Source organism: Nothobranchius furzeri, chromosome 4, assembly GCF_043380555.1.
Source record: "Nothobranchius furzeri strain GRZ-AD chromosome 4, NfurGRZ-RIMD1, whole genome shotgun sequence".
Classification (NCBI taxonomy): domain Eukaryota; kingdom Metazoa; phylum Chordata; class Actinopteri; order Cyprinodontiformes; family Nothobranchiidae; genus Nothobranchius; species Nothobranchius furzeri.
In genome coordinates this window covers 57,270,214-57,289,026 of record NC_091744.1, presented here as the reverse complement: position 1 = coordinate 57,289,026, position 18,813 = coordinate 57,270,214, and the positions used below count along the sequence as shown (strand labels likewise).

Here is an 18,813-nt window from a genome sequence, read left to right as displayed (position 1 = left end):
GAGAACCTGTCTACGATAGTCAATATGGTATTGAAACCACGAGAGGCGGGCAATCCACACACAAAATCCAAGGAGATGTGCGACCAGGGACGAGACGGAACAGGAAGAGGACAGAGTAGACCAGCAGGTGAGTGGTTGTTACCTTTATGTTGGGCACACACATGGCACGCCAAGACGTATTCCTTCACGTCCTTGTAAATAGACGGCCACCAGAAGGAGCGCTTAATGAGGGCCAAATTCCGACCGACACCAGGGTGAATGGAGAACTTTCCAGTATGAGCCCAGTGGATAACCTTGCCTCGCATGACCTGAGGAACAAAAAGTCTGTTTGAAGGACCATTACCAGGACCGGGATCGACCCTGAGGGCTTCCAGAACTCTGTCTCTGATCTCCCATGTGAGCCCCGCCACCACGTAGGACGGAGGGAGGATAGTGCTCGGAACGGGATCATCCTCAGACGAGTACTGACAGGAAAGGGCATCTGGTTTAATGTTCTTAGACCCTGGCCGGTAGGAAATGACAAAGTTAAATCGAGTAAAGAAAAGTGACCAACGGTATTGGCGTGGGTTTAGCCGTTTTGCTTCCTTGAGGTAGGTCAAATTCTTGTGGTCGGTCCAGATCATGAAAGGATGTTCTGCTCCCTCCAGCCAGTGCCTCCATTCTTCGAGGGCCAACTTCACTGCCAACAACTCTCGATCCCCCACATCGTACCGACTCTGTCGGCGTCAAACGTCTAGAAAAGAAGGCACAGGGATGGAGTTTATGATCGACGGGAGATACCTGGGACAAAACAGCTCCAACCCCAGTGTCAGAAGCGTCCACTTCAACAGTGAACTGCTGGCTTGGATCCGGCCTGGTGAGAACAGGAGCCTCCGTGAACTTCTTCTTGAGGGTCCTAAAGGCCAGTTCTGCTTCTGGGGACCAGGAGAAAGTTCTAGTGGTAGAGGTAAGACAGGTTAAAGGAGCGGCTGTCTGGCTATAGTTCCTAATAAACCGCCGATAAAAATTGGCAAACCCCAGAAACCGTTGCAACTGCTTCCTGGTAGTGGGCTTAGGCCAGTCTGCCACTGCCTGTACCTTCTCGGGGTCAGCCTTTAACCGCCCGCTCTCCAGAACAAAACCTAAAAACTTTACCACAGAGACATGGAACTCGCATTTCTCAGCTTTCACATAGAGTCTGTTCTCTAGAAGACGTTGAAGCACAGCCCTGACATGCTTCTGGTGTTGGGTGATTGAACTGCAAAAAATCAGAATATCATCTAGATAAACAGTCACAAAGTCATTGATATAATCACCCAACACAGCGTTGACCAGTCTCTGAAAAACAGCCGGGGCGTTGGTGAGTCCAAAAGGCATAACCAAGTATTCGAAATGCCCCAGCGGTGTCTTGAAGGCTGTCTTCCATTCGTCCCCCTGGCGGATCCGAACCAGGTGGTAGGCATTTCGGAGGTCCAGACGAGTAAAAACGGTAGCATCCTGGACGGGCTCGAAGGTGGAGGACAGCAGTGGAAGAGGGTATTTATCCTTCACGGTGATCTGGTTAAGACTTCGATAATCGATACAGGGACGAAGTGTACCGTCCTTCTTAGCGACGAAGAAGAAACCAGCACCAAGGGGAGATGTTGAAGGCCTGATGGTCCCGTTGGCCAGGGCCTCAGATATGTAGCTCTCCATGCTGTCCCTTTCCAGTTTGGAGAGGCTGTAGAGGCGGCTGGAAGGCAGCGGGGCACCGGGGAGCAAATCAATACCACAATCAAAAGGACGGTGCAGGGGCAGCGTCGCTGCTCGGTCCCTGCTAAAAACCTGTTGCAGGTCGTGGTAGATAGCTGGTACTTGGGAGAGGTCAGGAGGCTCCACCGGGGTCGTGTTGGGGCCCTTCGAGACCGGAGAGGCCGAGTTGAGGCACCTCTGGTAACACGTCGGACTCCACGCCTCGATTCTGTTGTCCTGCCAATCAAGGTGTGGGTTGTGTTGCACAAGCCATGAGTGTCCAAGCACCAACAGGTTCTGAGGGGATGGAAACACAAAGAGTGAAATTGTCTCAATGTGATTACCTGAGGCTCTGAGCTGGAGCGGCGTAGTCCTGTGTGAGATGGTGGATAACGACCTCCCGTCTAAAGAAGAAACAGTCATAGGTTCCTGAAGAGGAACTGTGGGGATATCCCAGTCTCTGATTAATTGAGGGTCGATAAGGGACTGCTCACAACCGGAGTCCACCAGAGCAGTGACCTGGTGGTGTTGTCCCTTCCACATCACAGAGCAGGCGAGGGTGAATCGGGAGGTTGTATGTCCAAAACTGCTACCCACCAGTACTCCCGGACCTACTGGTGGGCTCTTCCTTTTACCAAAGCCGGGCAGGTCTGGACGAAATGCCCAGGCAGTCCACAGTACAAGCAGAGACCCTTACTCATCCGGTGGTGTCGTTCCTCCTGGGTAAGGTGGGCCCTTCCCAGTTGCATGGGCTCCTCTGCCGGTTCTGCCTGGAACGGTGGTCTTGAGCTGGGTTGACGGCGCGTTGAAGAGGAAGACAAAGCCAATGAAGAAGTTCCGTGAAACTCTCTATGTCTTTTATCGATTGAGATAGAGAGTGTAATGAGACCCTCCAGGGTGGGTGGCTCAGGACACAGAGCTAGCTGGTTCTTGACCTTATCATTAAGGGCCTCAATAAAAGCTGCTTTTAAGGCCTCGTTGTTCCAAGTGGTCATTGCAGCCAAAGTCCTAAATTCCAGTGCCATGTCAGCTACCCTTCTCCGACCCTGGGAGAGGTGTAACAACTTCTTGCGTATGTCCGTGACTGTTTCAGAGCTACAAAAGGTCAATTTAAACTCCTCCAAAAAATCCTCATAGGAACCAGATAAAAACTCAGGGTTGCAACTCTTTGCCTCAGCCCATCTAAGAGCCTTGCCTCTTAACAGTCCCACAATAAAAGAGTTCTTTGCAGAATCGGAAGAAAAAGCGCTTGGACAACGCTTGAAAGCCAGGCGACATTGTAATAAAAATCCATATCCGTCCTCGAATTCACCGGAAAATGTTGGACAAGATGGCGGCGGAGCTAGACGGAAGTGGGTGAGTTCCGGATGTCCGGGTACGTCCGGTCCGGGCTGAATCAGAGCCGGTGACGCTAGTTCCGGGACCGCTACCGGAGCCTGGGCGGGACCTGGAGGTGCTGCTGGAGCCGGTAATCGATCGTGGAGTTGTTGAACCAAAGCCTCCAACTGCTGGTACCGTTGATTAGCTACCGCCAGTTGATCGAGCAGGACAGGAAGTGTTTGTTCCTGCTGTGCCATCCGGTTAGCCAGGTCTGCTAGAGCTGATTCCGCTGGGTTATCTTGTTGGCCGGATGATTCTGTCATGGCTTGTGGGAGGCGTTTAACCCAAGACATGCAGAATCAGCTCAGGAGTCAGGAGGTAAGAAATTAAAGTCTTTATTTAAACAAACGGGAACTGAAGTAGCACTGAAATCCAATGAATGATGCCGAGGGCGATTGCTCAGAGTTCTTAGCTCAGCGAGCTGCGGGGTGCCAAGGAGATGAGTGTAGTAATCCAGCCGGACGGGAGGTGAGGAAGCAGAGAGGAGAAATGCAGGAGCGGTGGAGGAGGATGAGACGTGAATGAGGATCCGTGGTTCTTAGCAGAATTTGGTGAAGGTTGGGGTGGTAATCCTAGGAGGGCAAACAAACGGAGCTTCAGGAGCTAGTTCAAAGCCGTAATCCAATAAACAGTCCAAGGTCAAAATCCAAATAATCCAAACATGCGAGGTCAAACAAGTACGAGTGGCAGGCGTTACCAATAGTGGAGTAATCATCCGGCTTCGAGTAGTGTCTCCATCCTCCTTTTAAACCCGAGCTCCAAATGAGTAACTCAGAACAGCTGGTACCCCTCAGCTCCTCACCTGTGGAACACAGAACCCCAAAGATTGTTAGTTGAGGAGGAGGACTCACCTAGACCCGAGAACGATGACACTGGTGTCCACCAGCGGGTACGGGGGTTGCCACCACGACTGGCACCGGCCACCTTGTGACCACAGCTAGCAACAGCTGCCTCATTAATCGCAGAGTGGAAACAGGCCCACTCGGAGTCAATGTCCCCCACTGCTCTCGGGACGCGGTCAAAGCTCTGCCAGAGGTTGAAGACCGTCTTGACAGGTTCTTCTGCCAGGCGTTCTCAGCAGACCCTCACTATGCGTTTGGGTCTGCCAGGTCTACGCGGCATCTTCCCATGCCATCTGATCCAACTCACCACCAGGTGGTGATCAGTTGACAGCTCCGCTCCTCTATTCACTCGGGTGTCCAAGGTCAGATAATACGACTACAAAGTCTATCATCAACCTGCGACCTAGGCTGCCCTGGTACCAAGTGTACTGATGGGCATCCTTATGTTCGAGCATGGTGTTCGTGATAGCCAAACTGCGGCTTGCACAGAAGACCAATAACGAAACACCACTCGAGTTCAGATCAGGCGGGCCATTCCTCCCAATCACACCCCTCCAGGTCAAGCTGTCATTGCCCGCATGAGCATTGAAGTCTCCCAACAGGACAATGGAGTCCCCTGATGGAGCACTATCTAGCACTCATCCCAGGGACTCCAAAAAGGGTGGGTACTCTGAACTGATATTTGGCCCATAAGCACAAACAACAGTCAGGACCCGTTCCCGACCCAAAGGCGCAGGGAAGCTACCCTCTCGTCCCCCGGGGTAAACCCCAACACACAGACAGAGAGTCTTGGGGCTAACAAAAAGCCAACCCCAGCCCTCCGCCTCTCACCCGGAGCAACTCCAGCAAAGGAGAATGTCCACCCCCTCTCAAGGACTTAGGTTCCAGAGCCAATGCTATGTGTCGAGGTGAGTCTGACTATATCTAGCAGGTACTGCTCAACCTCTGCCACAAGCTCCTGCTCCTTCCCTGCCAGCGAGGTGACGCAGTTTCCTTGTCCGGGGATCGGACTGCCAAGGCTCCCGCCTCGGTCTGCCACCCGGTCCACACTACACTGGGCCCTTCATGTTCCTCCTGCGTGTGGTGGGTCCACAGTTGGATGAGCCCATGTATCCGGTTCGGGCTGGGCCTGGCCGGGCCCCATGGGCAAAAGCCCTGCCACCAGGCGCTCACCACCGGGCCCCAACCCCAGGCCTGGCTCCAGGGTGGGACCCCGGTAACCCTCCGGGCCGGGTACTCTGACTCTTTGAATTTACATCCATGAAAGATCCTGTGAACCGTTCTTTGTCTCACCCTTCACCTAAGACCAATTTGTCATGGGAGACCCTACCAGGGGCACAAAGTGCCCCAGACAACATAGCTCCTAGGATCATTAGGGCACTCAAACTCCTCCACCACGATAAGGTGACGGTTCAAGGCGAAGGGCAATAAACTTACATGGTTTTTATATATATATATATATATATATATATATATATATATATATATATATATATATATATATATATATATATATATATACACGCACACACACACACACACACACACATATGTATATATATATATATATATATATATATATATATATATATATATATATACAGTTAGCTGCCTCGACAATGGAGTCACAGAATAGGGCCCACTTGGACAAATGGCCATTTCTCAATACTCAGGAACACTAGTTCTTGTGTACTAGACAAGTATGTTCTTGGCAAGGACACCAGAAGGTCTGTTCTACAGGGTACGAGAGGACGAGGACAGCATTTGGAATAGAACCGTACTCCTTTGTGTTCTGGCAACAAGCGCTGCTTCTTGCTACAGTTTAAAAAAGACCTAAAAGTCTCGTTTGTTCCTTAAATACCAAAATAACTACAAAACTTATTATTTGTATTATATTGTATTATATATTTGTAAATACTAGCTTTCCTGCACTATAATGAATCCATTTTATTTATTTATTTTTTATTAGAACAGAGTTACGCTGGTTGTATGTTCCATTCATTGCAATGCCAATCACTGTCAGTCCCTGTAAACATCAAACAGAAACAGCAGGTGGCGCTGATGTGACTGGATGGTTTCAGAAGTACTCTGTTGGAGAAAAAGACTGCAGAGGACAAGGAACTGATTGAGTATAAGTGCACTTTGGTTGCAGGATCATGTCAGAGCTTTTCCACCTGCATCTGGAGCTGAGCCAGAGAGCTGTGGACACCAAGCAAGGCAGAGCTGAGGGGTGATTCTGAGGGGCCATTTTCAGGGTGAATGGGCAGAGAGGTTGATGTCAATAAAAGATCCAGCTGGTGGCCTGGAATACCGACCACAAATAATGAGCCTGAGGGGGAATGAGGAAGTACTGATTAAAAAAAAAACCCTGGAAAGTCTCTCAGCTATGAAACTGAGAAAATCTGGACAGCAGATCTGAAGATAAAGAACAGGACATCTACCTCTTTAACATGGTCAGTACTGTCATCAAAAGTCTGCTTATTTGAACTCTAGACATGTTTTCTACCCTCTAACGGACAATCGAAGCACTGCAGATATTTCTTGATATTGCTGTATTATTTTTGCCAAATATTAAATTAGAATAAATAATTTAACTGGTTAATTAACATAATTATAAAAATCAGACAATTGGTATTATTATTATTGTTGTTGTTGTTGTTTATTATTATTATATGCATCAGGTTTTAAAGTGACAGTGTGTATTTTTTCTGCCGATAGGGGGCAGTAGATGCCTAAATCATTTCAAGCAAGTATTATTTCTGTGTTGGAGTAAGACCTTACCAACGGATATCCATTAGGGCCAAAAAGCCCTGGGGATTGCAAACTTCAGCAAAATGGCAAACACACCAGACTTGCTTTCATCATTGGCAACGAGTGAAGAGGTAAATGTGTAAAACAACAACCCTAACCAAAACCAGATGAAAAGAATGGTTTCAAACAAAGAAAAACTTCTGAATGTGAGGAAAGCATGTGTAAATGTAAGTTTGAATGCAGTTTTAACTGAACAGGAGTAAATTCAGAATCAGAGCTGAATTATTTTATGAGTAACTCATGTTGGCAAATAAAATAATAAATTAATTCGGCACCAAGCTCTGAACTTCATTGAGCCTTTGTTCACGTACTGAAACACAGACGTCAGAAAAAACCAAATGTTTCTACTAAATGACCACTTGAAACATTTTCAAGACCATTTGTACATTTGGGTCAAATGACCCACTGCACAGTGCAAGGCATGCTGGGAAATCGTGTTTAACAACCCTAACATGACAAAAATAGCAAAAACAAGTGTTAATCTTCATTTCTGCATTACATAGCTTCACAGCTGTTTTTGACCCAATTTACGATCCTCATCATAATTTCTTATGGAACACCTATAATTATTTAGACCGCAGCTAAGAGGAAATAAAATATAACTGTGTTGTTTAGCTCTGATTGTTGACCTTTTTGCATGAGAGCAGTGAGTTTGCGCTGCATCACTCTTCATGCTTTTTGACAATAAGCTAAAATCAAAATTTTATCTAGTAGGTATGAGAGGGTATTTTCACCATTTGGTTGTTATTAAGGGGCTGGTTATTTCAATCTTGACTCTTGACTGGTGTAAGCCTTTAGATTACAAGTCATTCAGCCATCCCATAACGAACCGTCATTCAGTAAGTTGTTAGGCTGTGAAAGCTTGGGGTTTGGTTTTAGGCATATCTTGCTAGTGTTTGCTAGATAAAACGTTCAATGTTCATAGTCAAGCTGTTACCCTTCAGTTAGTGCTGATAACAGCTCAGTTGCACACTAGTGTTCACTCATGAATCTCTCTGCAGGAATCCAGAGTATCCCTCTGAGTGACGGGAACCAGATTCCACTCCTAGGACTCGGTACCTATGGAGACCCTCGAACTGTGAGTATAAGACAGCTTTATTTCTTCCAAATATGCATAAATACTGGCTCTGTGTGTGCCAAAAATGTTTTTTAGTTAATTTTGATAGCCCTGGCAAACCAGCCATTCTAGCTAGAATTCTGTTTATTGGAGTGATATGAATCACATTTAAAATCTCTCACTGCAGCTTAAGGAGACAAATAAATGGTGTTTACTTTGTCTTTGGATAGACGCCAAAAGGCTCAGCCCTTGAGTGTGTCAAGCTGGCCATAGACGTAGGCTACAGGCACTTTGATGGGGCGCTGGTGTACTTCAACGAGCATGAAGTGGGTCAGGCTATCAGAGAGAAGATTGCTGATGGATCTGTGAAAAGGGAGGACATCTTTTATTGTGGGAAGGTAATGTTTATCAGGCTGTTACAATGGAAAAAGGCAAAGACACTACATGTGCATGTCTTTCCATGCAATCAGAATTTTGTTTAGTTTTATTTTGACAGCAGCTTTAGGTGCTTTTTGTGTTATCCTCCACAGCTCTGGAATACGTTCCATCCCCCGGAGTTGGTGAGACCTGCCTTGGAGAGGACGCTGAAGACCTTGAAACTTGACTATGTGGATCTCTACATTATGGAGCTTCCAATGGCCTTCAAGGTGCCCACAAACCACATCAGCCAATAACTTTAGCTGTGAAGTATTTCTGCAAGATATATGAATGAAGACTATGAAGAGTTTTTGTTTTAGGAGGAAATCAGTCCCAATATATTCAAATAAAGGTCAAGTGATTTTCTGCACCACAAATTCAGACATTACTCATGTATATTTGCTTCCATTCAAGCCTGGAAAGGAATTTTATCCAAAATATAAGGATGGAAAATACATCTATCATCACACTGATCTCTGTGCAACATGGGAGGTGAGTTTTCTTATTGCTGTAGTTATCTCCTCAGTGGTGACTGTAATGTGAAAATCCTTGTTCTATTACTTATGTATTACAAAAACAACCTGATGTGGAACATTTCTGTCAGTTATTGATAATTATCTCTTCAAATCATTCACGTTTACACTGTAATTTCATCTCATCTGTCTTAATCAGTGATGCCAATCACCCTATGAAAAATAAATACTTTTTAAAAATTTCGGCAGGCTTTAGAGGCTTGTAAAGACGCTGGTCTGGTAAAGTCTTTGGGAGTGTCCAACTTCAACCGCAGGCAGCTGGAGCTGCTGCTGAACAAACCTGGACTCAAACACAAACCAGTTTCCAACCAGGTGATGCTGGTCCTGATGTACCTGACCACACAGAGCCCCCAGTGGGCATACACTTTATTACAGGCTGCACTGGTCATGGAGGACATTATAGACAGGCATTATCTGCTTGTGAAAGCTAAGACTTGAGCATGATGTTGGGAGGTTATTGCTGCCAACAATTGTAAATTTACTTTACTTTCACCTTAACATTGAACTAATCCATTAAGATCTTTGACACATTTGGTTTTTTGTTCTTCTTTTAGGTTGAATGCCATCCATATTTCACACAGCCCAAGCTTCTGGAGTACTGTCGTCAGAATGGGATTGTGATGGTTGGTTTTTGTCCTCTTGGCTCCTCCAGAGATTCTTCTTGGTAAGAAGTGTGTGTGCACTTTGCAGAGCTTGCATGATTTATTTTTGTAAGTTTACTTTTTATTCATTAAAAGCTGCAAACAAAATGCAGGTGATTGGTGCATTATTGTAAACATTTTGCTGTGCTGCTTTTAGGGTGAATTTGAAGTCTCCTCCTCTCCTGGAGGACAAGCTGCTGGTATCTATTGGTAGAAAGTACAACAAGAGTAGTGCTCAGGTTGCACTTCGCTTTAATGTACAAAGAGGAGTGGTTGTGATTCCAAAGAGCTTCACCCGTGAGAGGATCAAGCATAACTTTCAGGTAGTTTATCCATGTTATGGTAATGTTTGTGTTGCTTGATATGTGTTCACTTATTAATGGGTTTTGCACTGTAGCTTATATAAGCGTAGCTCATTTTATGTTTTATTTAGGCTGCAAATAGTACATGAGTGGATAGTGACTTGAGTTGTTCATTGAATTGTAATTTATTTTAGCACGTGTGTGTTTCATTTCATTCCTAATACTTAAAATGTTAGTTGAACTCAAACTTTAATCGATTTATTTTAATTAATTTAGCAGTCTGGGTCTCTGTGCGCCGTTGGTCTGGGCTGTGCGTTACCATGTGTGGGCACCTTGGTGCTGCCTGGCTGCCTGGGGTTCACTTGGCTAGGTTGAGGTGGGTGTTGGTGGAGGGTTGGGGGGGGGGGGGGGGGGTGACTGCGGTGTGGTTTGGGTGTTGCTTCTGGGGTTGTCGGGCTGGAGCCTCCAGACCTGGTATGCTGGAACTCCTGGCTGGTGTGTGTGGTGGCTTCAGCTTGTTTTTGGTGATGACCTGTGGGTGGGCCCTTGGTCCTAGCAGAGCGGCAGTGCTGATGGTGGTCTCTCCCTTCAGCCTCCTGCTCCAGCCACTCCAGCCACACACACACACACACACACACACACACACACACACACACACACACACACACACACACACACACACACACACACACACACACACACACACACACACACACACACACACACACACACACACATTCCAGGATTTTGCTGGATCTGGAGCTGCCTGCTGGACTTGGGGGCAGTTGCAGGGATGGCTGGGTTGGGATAGGTGCCCACTTGTTGAGCGCTTATGGAAGAAAACCCATCTCCACGTCCATCTGCTGCATCTAAAAGATCTTCTCACATTCTCTAACTCTGCAGTCAGAGATGCGAGGGTTGCCTATTTCTCCAGCCTGGTGTCCCAGAGCAAAGAGAACCCCAAGGTGCTGTTTACCATCATCAGCAGTAGTGTTTCTCCATCCTTCTCCTACAGCCTCCATCCACTCTGAACACACAGTGAAAATGTTCTGTCTTTCTTTGTGGATAAAGTCAATAAGGTTAAATCTAGCATCTCTCCCCCTGCCTTTTCTCTGCCTCTTCCGACTGCAACCCTCTTTTCACGTGTCTGAGCAGAACCTCCCTGAACCGTCTACAGGTGGTCCAGAATGCCTGTGCTCAGCTTCTGACCAAGTCCTCCAAACACACCCACATCATCCCGCTTCTCCTCCAGCTTCACTGGCTACCAATCAACTTCAGGGTTCATTTCAAGATCCTGGTTCTGGTCGATAGGGCCTTACATGGACAAGCACCATCTTACATTGGTGATCTTCTTAGTCCCTACACCCCCAGCAGGTCCCTGAGGTCCAGTGACCAAAGCCTACTCTCTAACCCATAGAGAGTCTGTGGGATGAAGATGAGAGACACCAGACCCAACATTTCAGATTACTAGAAGGCTGCTACCAAAACAGCCTGGACTTCCATCCCACTTCACCAGAGCCAAAGGCTGATGGCTTTTATGCCACACCACAATGATGCAGAGGTGAAAGCCACAGGAGGCCCAACCAAGGAACTCACTTTTCAAAAGCTGAACCTTTCTGTTAAAACTGTCCTTTTTTAATTCATCTTATGTATTATTTAAATTTCAGGGTTTTGTGATAAGTGGTCCACAGTCATTCAAATCAAAAGAAACAAAGTCCTGAACTATTTCATTTAATGTGTCATGAACCTGAATGTATATAATAGCTAATGTATTTTTTTAATATGTGTCTGTACTTTGTGGTTGCTTGCAGCCACCATTGTTTGGTATGGGCGTGAGTAGGCAGTCCATCCGGGATGGATATCGGATTTTTGTCTTGGTCAAGCGATAAACAAGCTTTTCTTCTTCTTCATGCATTTTTCATTGATTATCAATAGTTCGATAAGCAAACCACACGTTTTGGTCTGACTGTGGAAGTGGCCCTGCATCAAACTCACATTAAATCACTCACTAGCACATCTGCATCATAGATTGTATGTTTCTTACAGATATTTGACTTTTCCCTCACGGAGGATGAAATGAAAGCCATTGAAGCACTGAACAAAAACGTTCGCTTTGTGGAGCTGCTGATGTAAGTGTCTCAAATAGACACAAATAAGACAATCTAATATGTTTTGTTACTGTGGGGAAAACCAAGAAAAACAAATGAATGACTAAATCTTGTTTTTGTTTTTTACTGTCTTCTGATAGGTGGAGTGATCATCCAGAGTACCCCTTCCATGATGAATATTGAGCATTTATGCATTTTTTTCTCACAACACAAACAATATATTTTACATGAGATATCACCAATAATAAATGTATTAAACATGTGTGTTGACTCATGCTTGTTTTAGAATAATTTTACTCAATCTGACATGTAAATGGAAAATGGCCTGTATTTGATATAGCGCCTTCTAGAGTCCTGGAACCCCCCAAGGTGCTTTACAACACAATCAGTCATTCACCCATTCACACACACATTCACACACTGGTGGGGATGAGCTACGATGTTGCCACAGCTGCACTGACAGAGGCGAGGCTGCCGAGCACTGGCGCCACCAGTCCCTCCGACCACCACCAGCAGGCAACGTGGGTTAAGTGTCTTGCCCAAGGACACAACGACAGCGACAGACTGAGCGGGGCTCGAACCTGCAACCTTCCGATTACAGGGCGAGCACTTAACTCCTGTGCCACCGTCGCCCCTAGATGTATGTTCACTATGAACACTAAAGGGAAAGCTGATGGCTATGGCTCGGGGTGTTAAACGGGCTGTCCCATTCTCTGGGAATTGGGAGGTCAAATGCAGCTCAATTATTTTGATGTTGATGTTTTTATCACACCTTTCTGTGTGTGAATGCTGGTGGTGAGAGGGGCTGATGGCACAAAATGTAACTACACTGCCTGGCCCAAAAAAAAATGGTCACACTCTAATATTTCATTGCACCACCATTAGAATTGTTTACAGCACAAATTCATTGTGTTAGGAATACTTCAAAGACCTCCTCAATCTCACCAGCACATCTTCCAGTGAGGAAGCAGAGTTTGGGGACTTTGCGTTGTCTCCAATCTCTGGTGCTGAGGTCACTGAGGTGTTCAAAAAGCGCCTCGGTGGTAAGGCTCTGGGGGTGGATGAGATCTACCCGGAGTTCCTTAAGGCACTGGATATTATAGGGTCGTGTTGCTGTGTTGGCTGACGCGGCTCTGCATCATCACATGGACATCGGAGGCAGTTTCACTGGATTGGCAGACCAGGGTGGTGGTCCCCCTATTTAAAAAGGGGTACTGCAGGATGTGTTCCAACTACAGGGGTCACATTCCTGAGCCTCCCTCGTAAAGTTTATTCAGGGGCTCTAGAGAGGAGGGTGCATCGGACTGTTGAACCTCAGATTCAGGAGGAATAATGTGGTTTTCATCCTGGCTGTGGAACACTGGACCCGCTCTATACCCTCAGGGGGTCCTGGAGGGTGCGTGAGAGTTCATCCAACCAATCTACACGTGTTTTGTTTATTTAGAGAAGGCGTTTGACCACGTCCCTCGGGGCCCTCTGATACGAGCTGTTAAGTCCCTGTACGACCAGTGTCAGAGCTTGGTTCACATTGCAGTAAGTCAGGCTCATTTCCGGTGAGAGCTGGACGCTGCCAAGGCTGCCCTTTGATGCTGATTCGGTTCATAACTTTTATGGACAGGATTTCTAGGTGCAGCCAAGGAGTTAAGGGGATCCATTTAGGTGGCCTAAGGATCGGGTCTCTGCTTTTTGCTGATGATGTGGTCCTGTTGGCTCTTCATCTGGCTCTTACTGGAGCAGTTCACAGCTGAATGTGAAGCAGTTGGGATGGGCATCGGCTCCTCTAAATCTGAGATCATGGTCTTCAGTCGTGAATATCTTCTCCAGGTCAGGGATGAGGTCCTGCCCCAAGTGGAGGAGTTTAAGTATCTCGGGGTCTTGTTCACAAATGAGGGAAAGATGAAGTGCGAGATCGACAGGCGGATTGGTGCTGCATCTGCAGTGATGCGGGTGTTGTACCAGTCTGTTGTGGTGAAGAGAGAGCTGAGCCGGAAGGCAAAGCTCTCAATTTACTGGTTGATCTACGTTCCTACCCTCACCTATGGTTTTGGGTGGAGACCAAAAGAATGAGATCACAGATACAAGCAGCCAAAATGAGTTTTCAGGGTGTCTGGGCTCTCCCTTAGAGATAGGGTGAGAAGCTTGGTCATCCAGGAGGGGCTCGGAGTAGATTTGCTGCTTATCCACATCAAGAGGAGCCAAATGAGGTGGCTTGGACATCTGGTTAGGGTGCCTCCTGAAATCCTGAGGTTTTCTGGGCATATCCAATAAGGAGGAGAACTAATCCTATCTATGGGCGTTCCTCAAGTGTCGATACCGGGCCCAACCTTATTCAAAATCTATATTAATAACATTGTTCATGCTGTTGACAATTCATATATACATTTATATGCAGACAACACCATTTTATATTCATGCAGTTTTTTTCTGAATGCAGCTTTGTCATCCTTGCAGCACAACTTTAATTGTCTTCAACATGCCTTCTCAACCTTCATCTTCATTTAAACACAAGTAAAACAAAGTTCATGATCTTTAACCGTAACTTACCGCAATCAACATTCCACTGTAGTATTGTTTCCCTGGATGGTACAGAACTACAACTTGTCAGTTCTTATAAATATCTGGGTATCTGGCTCAACACCACATTTTCATTTGAAAATCACATTAATTTATTACTTTCTGAAGTCAAGTCAGAATTGGGTTTCTACACTGCAACAGGCCATTCTTTACTCATTCTGCAAAGCAAACCTTGGTCAAAATGACAATCCTTCTTATCTTAGATTACAGTCACATCATTTATAGGACTGCTGCCAAAAAGCTTCTTCATAAACTCAATGTCATTTTTCACTCAGCAATCCGTTTCGTCACTGGTGCTCTTTCACTACTCATCATAGTGATCTGTAATCACTAGTTAACTGGCCATCACTCCATTCCCACAGGATGTTACACTGGAATCAATTTATTTGCAAAACTATCATCGGTAGAACATCATCTTATCTTTGGTCATTACTCATCACTTCCAACAACCAGTGCAATTTACATTCTAAATCTCTATGGTTATTTCCAAAGCTGCACCTCCTTTGGCTGCTTCACATTCCAGTTTGCTGCTTCCAACGACTAGAATGAGCTGCAAAAATCATTAAAGCTCACTCAATAGTTTCTGATCAATGTGCTTCTGAGTACTTAAAGACAGTTTAAAGTCTATTTTGATTGCTTGTACATATTGTAAATGAAAGCAGTCCATTGTCTTGATGTCTAATAGTTTTATATTATTTAGAGCTTGTATGTTTTTATCTTATCTGTTTTTTTTTTGGTGTAAAGCCAACCATGTGTCTGTTACTGCTGCCTCTTGGCCAGACCATCGCTGTAAATGAGAATGAGCACTCAATCGACTCATCTGGTTAAATAAAGGTTAAAAAAATTAAAATTAAAAATAAAAGGAAGACTCAGGACATGCTGGAGAGACTATGTCTCTCGATTGGCCAGGGAACACCTTGGGAACTCCCCGGAGGAGCTGGCCCAAGTGCCTGGGGAGAGGGAAGTCTGGGCCTCTCTGCTGCCCCCAAGACCCGACTCCAAATAAGCGGTCAAAAATGGATGGATGGACACATTTCTTGTGGCATTGTTTTGATAAACTCCAGCAATGTCACCAAATTTATTTTCATCTAGTGTTGCATTGATGATGGAAGAGTCTGACCGCTGTACAAAGCCTTCTCCAGCACATCCGAAAGAACCCTGAACTCTGGCCAGAGTTTAAAAAAAAGGCTAAATTTAGCTGTTCTCTGAAACTGGGGCCAATGTTTAGTATTGATTTAAATAAGCTGCCATGAGTTCTCTAACTCTGAGGCTTAAAATCCTTCTTTTACCTGGTTAGGAAGTCAACATGTCAAAAGACCAAAAATAACTTTAGCACTTGTGTCTTTTGCTTGTTTAATGTGTGTTTGGAGTTTAAAAGGTGTGGGCATGAGTAAGTTATTTCCACACTTCAGGAGAGGCTTTGCACGACAGAATGTATTATTTGCACAGCACTGAGTCTGAGCTTCTTAGTGTTCTTAGAGTTTTGAAGGACATTTACAATTTCACTGATGCAGGTGATTCTGTTTTTTATTGCTTTTAGACTTGACCGCTGCTTTTGACACTATAGATCAGTCTATACTTCACAATCGTCTTGAGAAGTGTGTTGGTCTCAGTGGTGTAGCACTTCATTGGATGACTTCTTACCATCAAATAGACATGCAACTGTTACATTTGGAGGCTTTAACTCAAGTGATGCTTCTCTCAGGTATGGAGTTCCCCAAGGCTCTGTACTTGGCCCTTTGCTATTTGCTCTTTATTTGCTACCACTTGGTGCTATTTTTCACATGTATGGACTGCATTTACATTTTTATGCAGATGATTGTCAGGTTTTTGCTCTGACAACTACCAAGCAAAAAGCTTTATTGTGTCTTCGTGAGGTCCAGGCCTGGATAGCATCAAACTTCTTAAAGATCGATGACTCAAAAACTGAGCTAACTGTTTTTGAAGCAAGTAGTGTTTCTGGATCCTCATGGTCATTTATGAGTGAGCTTTCCTATTGTGCAACCGATATTGTTACTAATTTGGGTGACAAAGTTGACTCTAATTGAGGTTCGAGGACCAAGTTAATAATGTGGTCCAATCTTGCTTTTCCAGCTAAGGAAACTCTATAAAATGAAGTCCGTCTTGCTCAGGAGTGATATGGAAACATTAATACATGCCTTCATTACATGCCGTTTGGACTACTGCAATAGTCTATATCTAGGGGTAAGTGAAGCATGTCTTTCACAGGTGCAGTTAGTTCAGAACTTGGCTGCTCGTCTTCTTACTGGGACTGGTCGAAGGGAGTGTATTTCGCCCCTTCTCGCCTCTCTCCACTGGATCCCTGTAGAGTTCCGTATTCAGTTTAAGATTTTGGTTCTTCAGATTCAGATTTTATTGGCCAAGTAAAAGTACATTTACAAGGAATTTGTCTTCGGTAGATGTTCGCTCTCTAAAACATACAACAACCACAATAAATGAGAATAAAAATACCTAAAAACACATAAGAACATGTATACCCACACATAAATTTTTAGGCTAGCAGTTGTAGCACAAATTCGGTTAGGGCAATCTTCTTGAAATTTGCCAAAACGTTCAATCTTAGGTGGTTTATGAAACACATGAAATGTCGTCTTGATTTGACACCCCCTTGTGTTTAATTATAGGACTTATTTTTGTTTACAGCCACTAACGCAAATATTATTTCATTGTAAGAACAGTTAAACATTTATGATCCTTATAAAAATATAAGCAGAATACGCACATCACAGAGGCAATCTGGGAATATTTTGAGATTTTTGTACAAAAGCATTGATTTTTAATGAATTTTTTACTTTTTGCCAGTTTTTCTGTATAGTTGGACAAAAAGTAAATAATTTTTGTTAGAAAGTTTTTTTGGGGTATTAAGTAAATATAAAACATTTGTAAAATTCCACTTGTACCTAAGGTGATCTGAGATTTTTCTATTAATTTTAGAAAGTAGCACTATTTTTTTATGAATATTTTAATTTTGGCTGTGACCCTTATAGTCATATTTACCAATTTTTCTTTAAAAAAGCTTTGAATCTACTGATTTAAAAACAACAGCATATTATTCCAATTGTTAACATTGCCGTGTGAGAATATTTTGGTAATTTTATGATGATTTATGGATTTTTCAGGATTTTTTAAAATCATTTGATCAGTGAGTCACAAAATGAAACTCAGTTTTTGTTGAAAATCTATTCAATCTATGGACATTATCAAGTATTGATGTTATTCCTAATATACTCTTGATGTATAGATTATTGTTTGGTAATCTTTAGATCAAATATGGATTTTATAATGAAGTTTTTGTTTTGGAGTCTTTCATCCATGCAACCACCCAGCCACACGCTGGTGGGAATGGGCTACAATGTAGCCACACCTTCCCTGAGGTACACTGAGAGGCGAGGCAGCATTTTCTGGTCAGAGTTGGGATCGATCCTTCAACCTATCAATTGTCGCACATGCCGCTCCACTTCCTGAGCTAATTCTGTCCCATGCAGAACATGATTTTGCTCATTAAATCTTCACGTTCTTTGATAAGGAAACAGTGGAATTTGATTGTAATCACGATTGAGAAGTCAGCCATGCCTGTGAAAGATATGTGCATAGGCTAAGCAAAAGGTTTCATGACATATCCTGAGTGTTACTTTCATTGCGCTGGTTGAAGTGAGCTGACGGGACGCCGGCGGGAGAACGTGTTTTTGGGGCGGGACCGCGTGAGGACTGGCGAAGGTGAGGGCGGGGTCGGGTGGGCGACTGGCGCTAGTGGCTTGGAACCCGTTGATAACTGCTTGCAGTTATATACATATATACATACCCACACACACACATGAACGCACGCACGCACGCACGCACGCACACACACACACACACACACACATATCCATAAGCATACTGAATAAGTATTAAAAACTATAATAAAAGGATGGTAAAATAATCTACAGATTCGGGAGAGAAATGGCTGAAGGAAAGAAACTGTTCTTGTGTCTGGTAGTTTTTGTGTACAGCGATCTATAGCGTCTGCCAGATGGGAGGAGATAGAAGAGAGTAGATGCAGGATGTGTGGCATCTTGGACAATATTCACTGCCTTTTTCCTGGTCCTGCTGATGTACAGTTCCTGGACAGAGGGCAGTTGGGCACCAATGATTTTTCCTGCTGTTTTAATAATACGCTGTAGTCTGCATTTGTCCATTTTTGTGGCTGACCCATACCAGACAGTGATGGATGAGCAAAGTATGGATTCGACTGCAGCAGTGTAGAAGATGATCAGCAGCTCTTGTGGTAGGCCACACTTCCTTAGTTGCCATAAGAAATACATCCTCTGCTGAGCCTTTTTGACGATGGAGTTTATGTTTGTTTCCCACTTCAGATCCCTGGAAATGATAGTTCCCAAGAACTTGAATGAGTCCACCATTGGCACTGGGCTGTTGG

At 44.6% G+C, this 18,813-nt stretch overlaps 1 protein-coding gene across 2 annotated transcripts; it reads left to right on the top strand.

Annotated features, from left to right (window-relative positions):
* The first annotated feature begins 7,662 nt into the window (after positions 1–7,662).
* LOC107388423 (aldo-keto reductase family 1 member D1) lies at positions 7,663–12,063 on the top strand. 2 transcript variants are annotated; one of them, XM_015963945.2, is made up of 9 exons: positions 7,663–7,821; positions 8,031–8,198; positions 8,331–8,447; positions 8,632–8,709; positions 8,940–9,062; positions 9,305–9,414; positions 9,549–9,714; positions 11,740–11,822; positions 11,942–12,063. In XM_015963945.2, the coding sequence occupies exons 1-9, from the start codon at positions 7,729–7,731 to the stop codon at positions 11,982–11,984; spliced, it is 981 nt and encodes a 326-aa protein (XP_015819431.1). In that variant the 5' UTR covers positions 7,663–7,728; the 3' UTR covers positions 11,985–12,063. The 2 variants fall into 2 exon arrangements, with proteins under 2 accessions (XP_015819431.1, XP_015819432.1); XM_015963946.2 differs by lacking the exon at positions 8,940–9,062.
* The last annotated feature ends 6,750 nt before the right edge of the window (positions 12,064–18,813 follow it).

Excerpts from the sequence above, each read along its gene's own strand:
- LOC107388423 (XM_015963945.2), top strand. The coding sequence starts at position 7,729 with ATGAATCTCTCTGCAGGAATCCAGAGTATCCCTCTGAGTGACGGGAAC. Across the intron at positions 7,822-8,030 it reads CCTATGGAGACCCTCGAACT|ACGCCAAAAGGCTCAGCCCT; the intron begins GTGAGTATAAGA and ends GTCTTTGGATAG. Across the intron at positions 9,715-11,739 it reads GGATCAAGCATAACTTTCAG|ATATTTGACTTTTCCCTCAC; the intron begins GTAGTTTATCCA and ends TGTTTCTTACAG.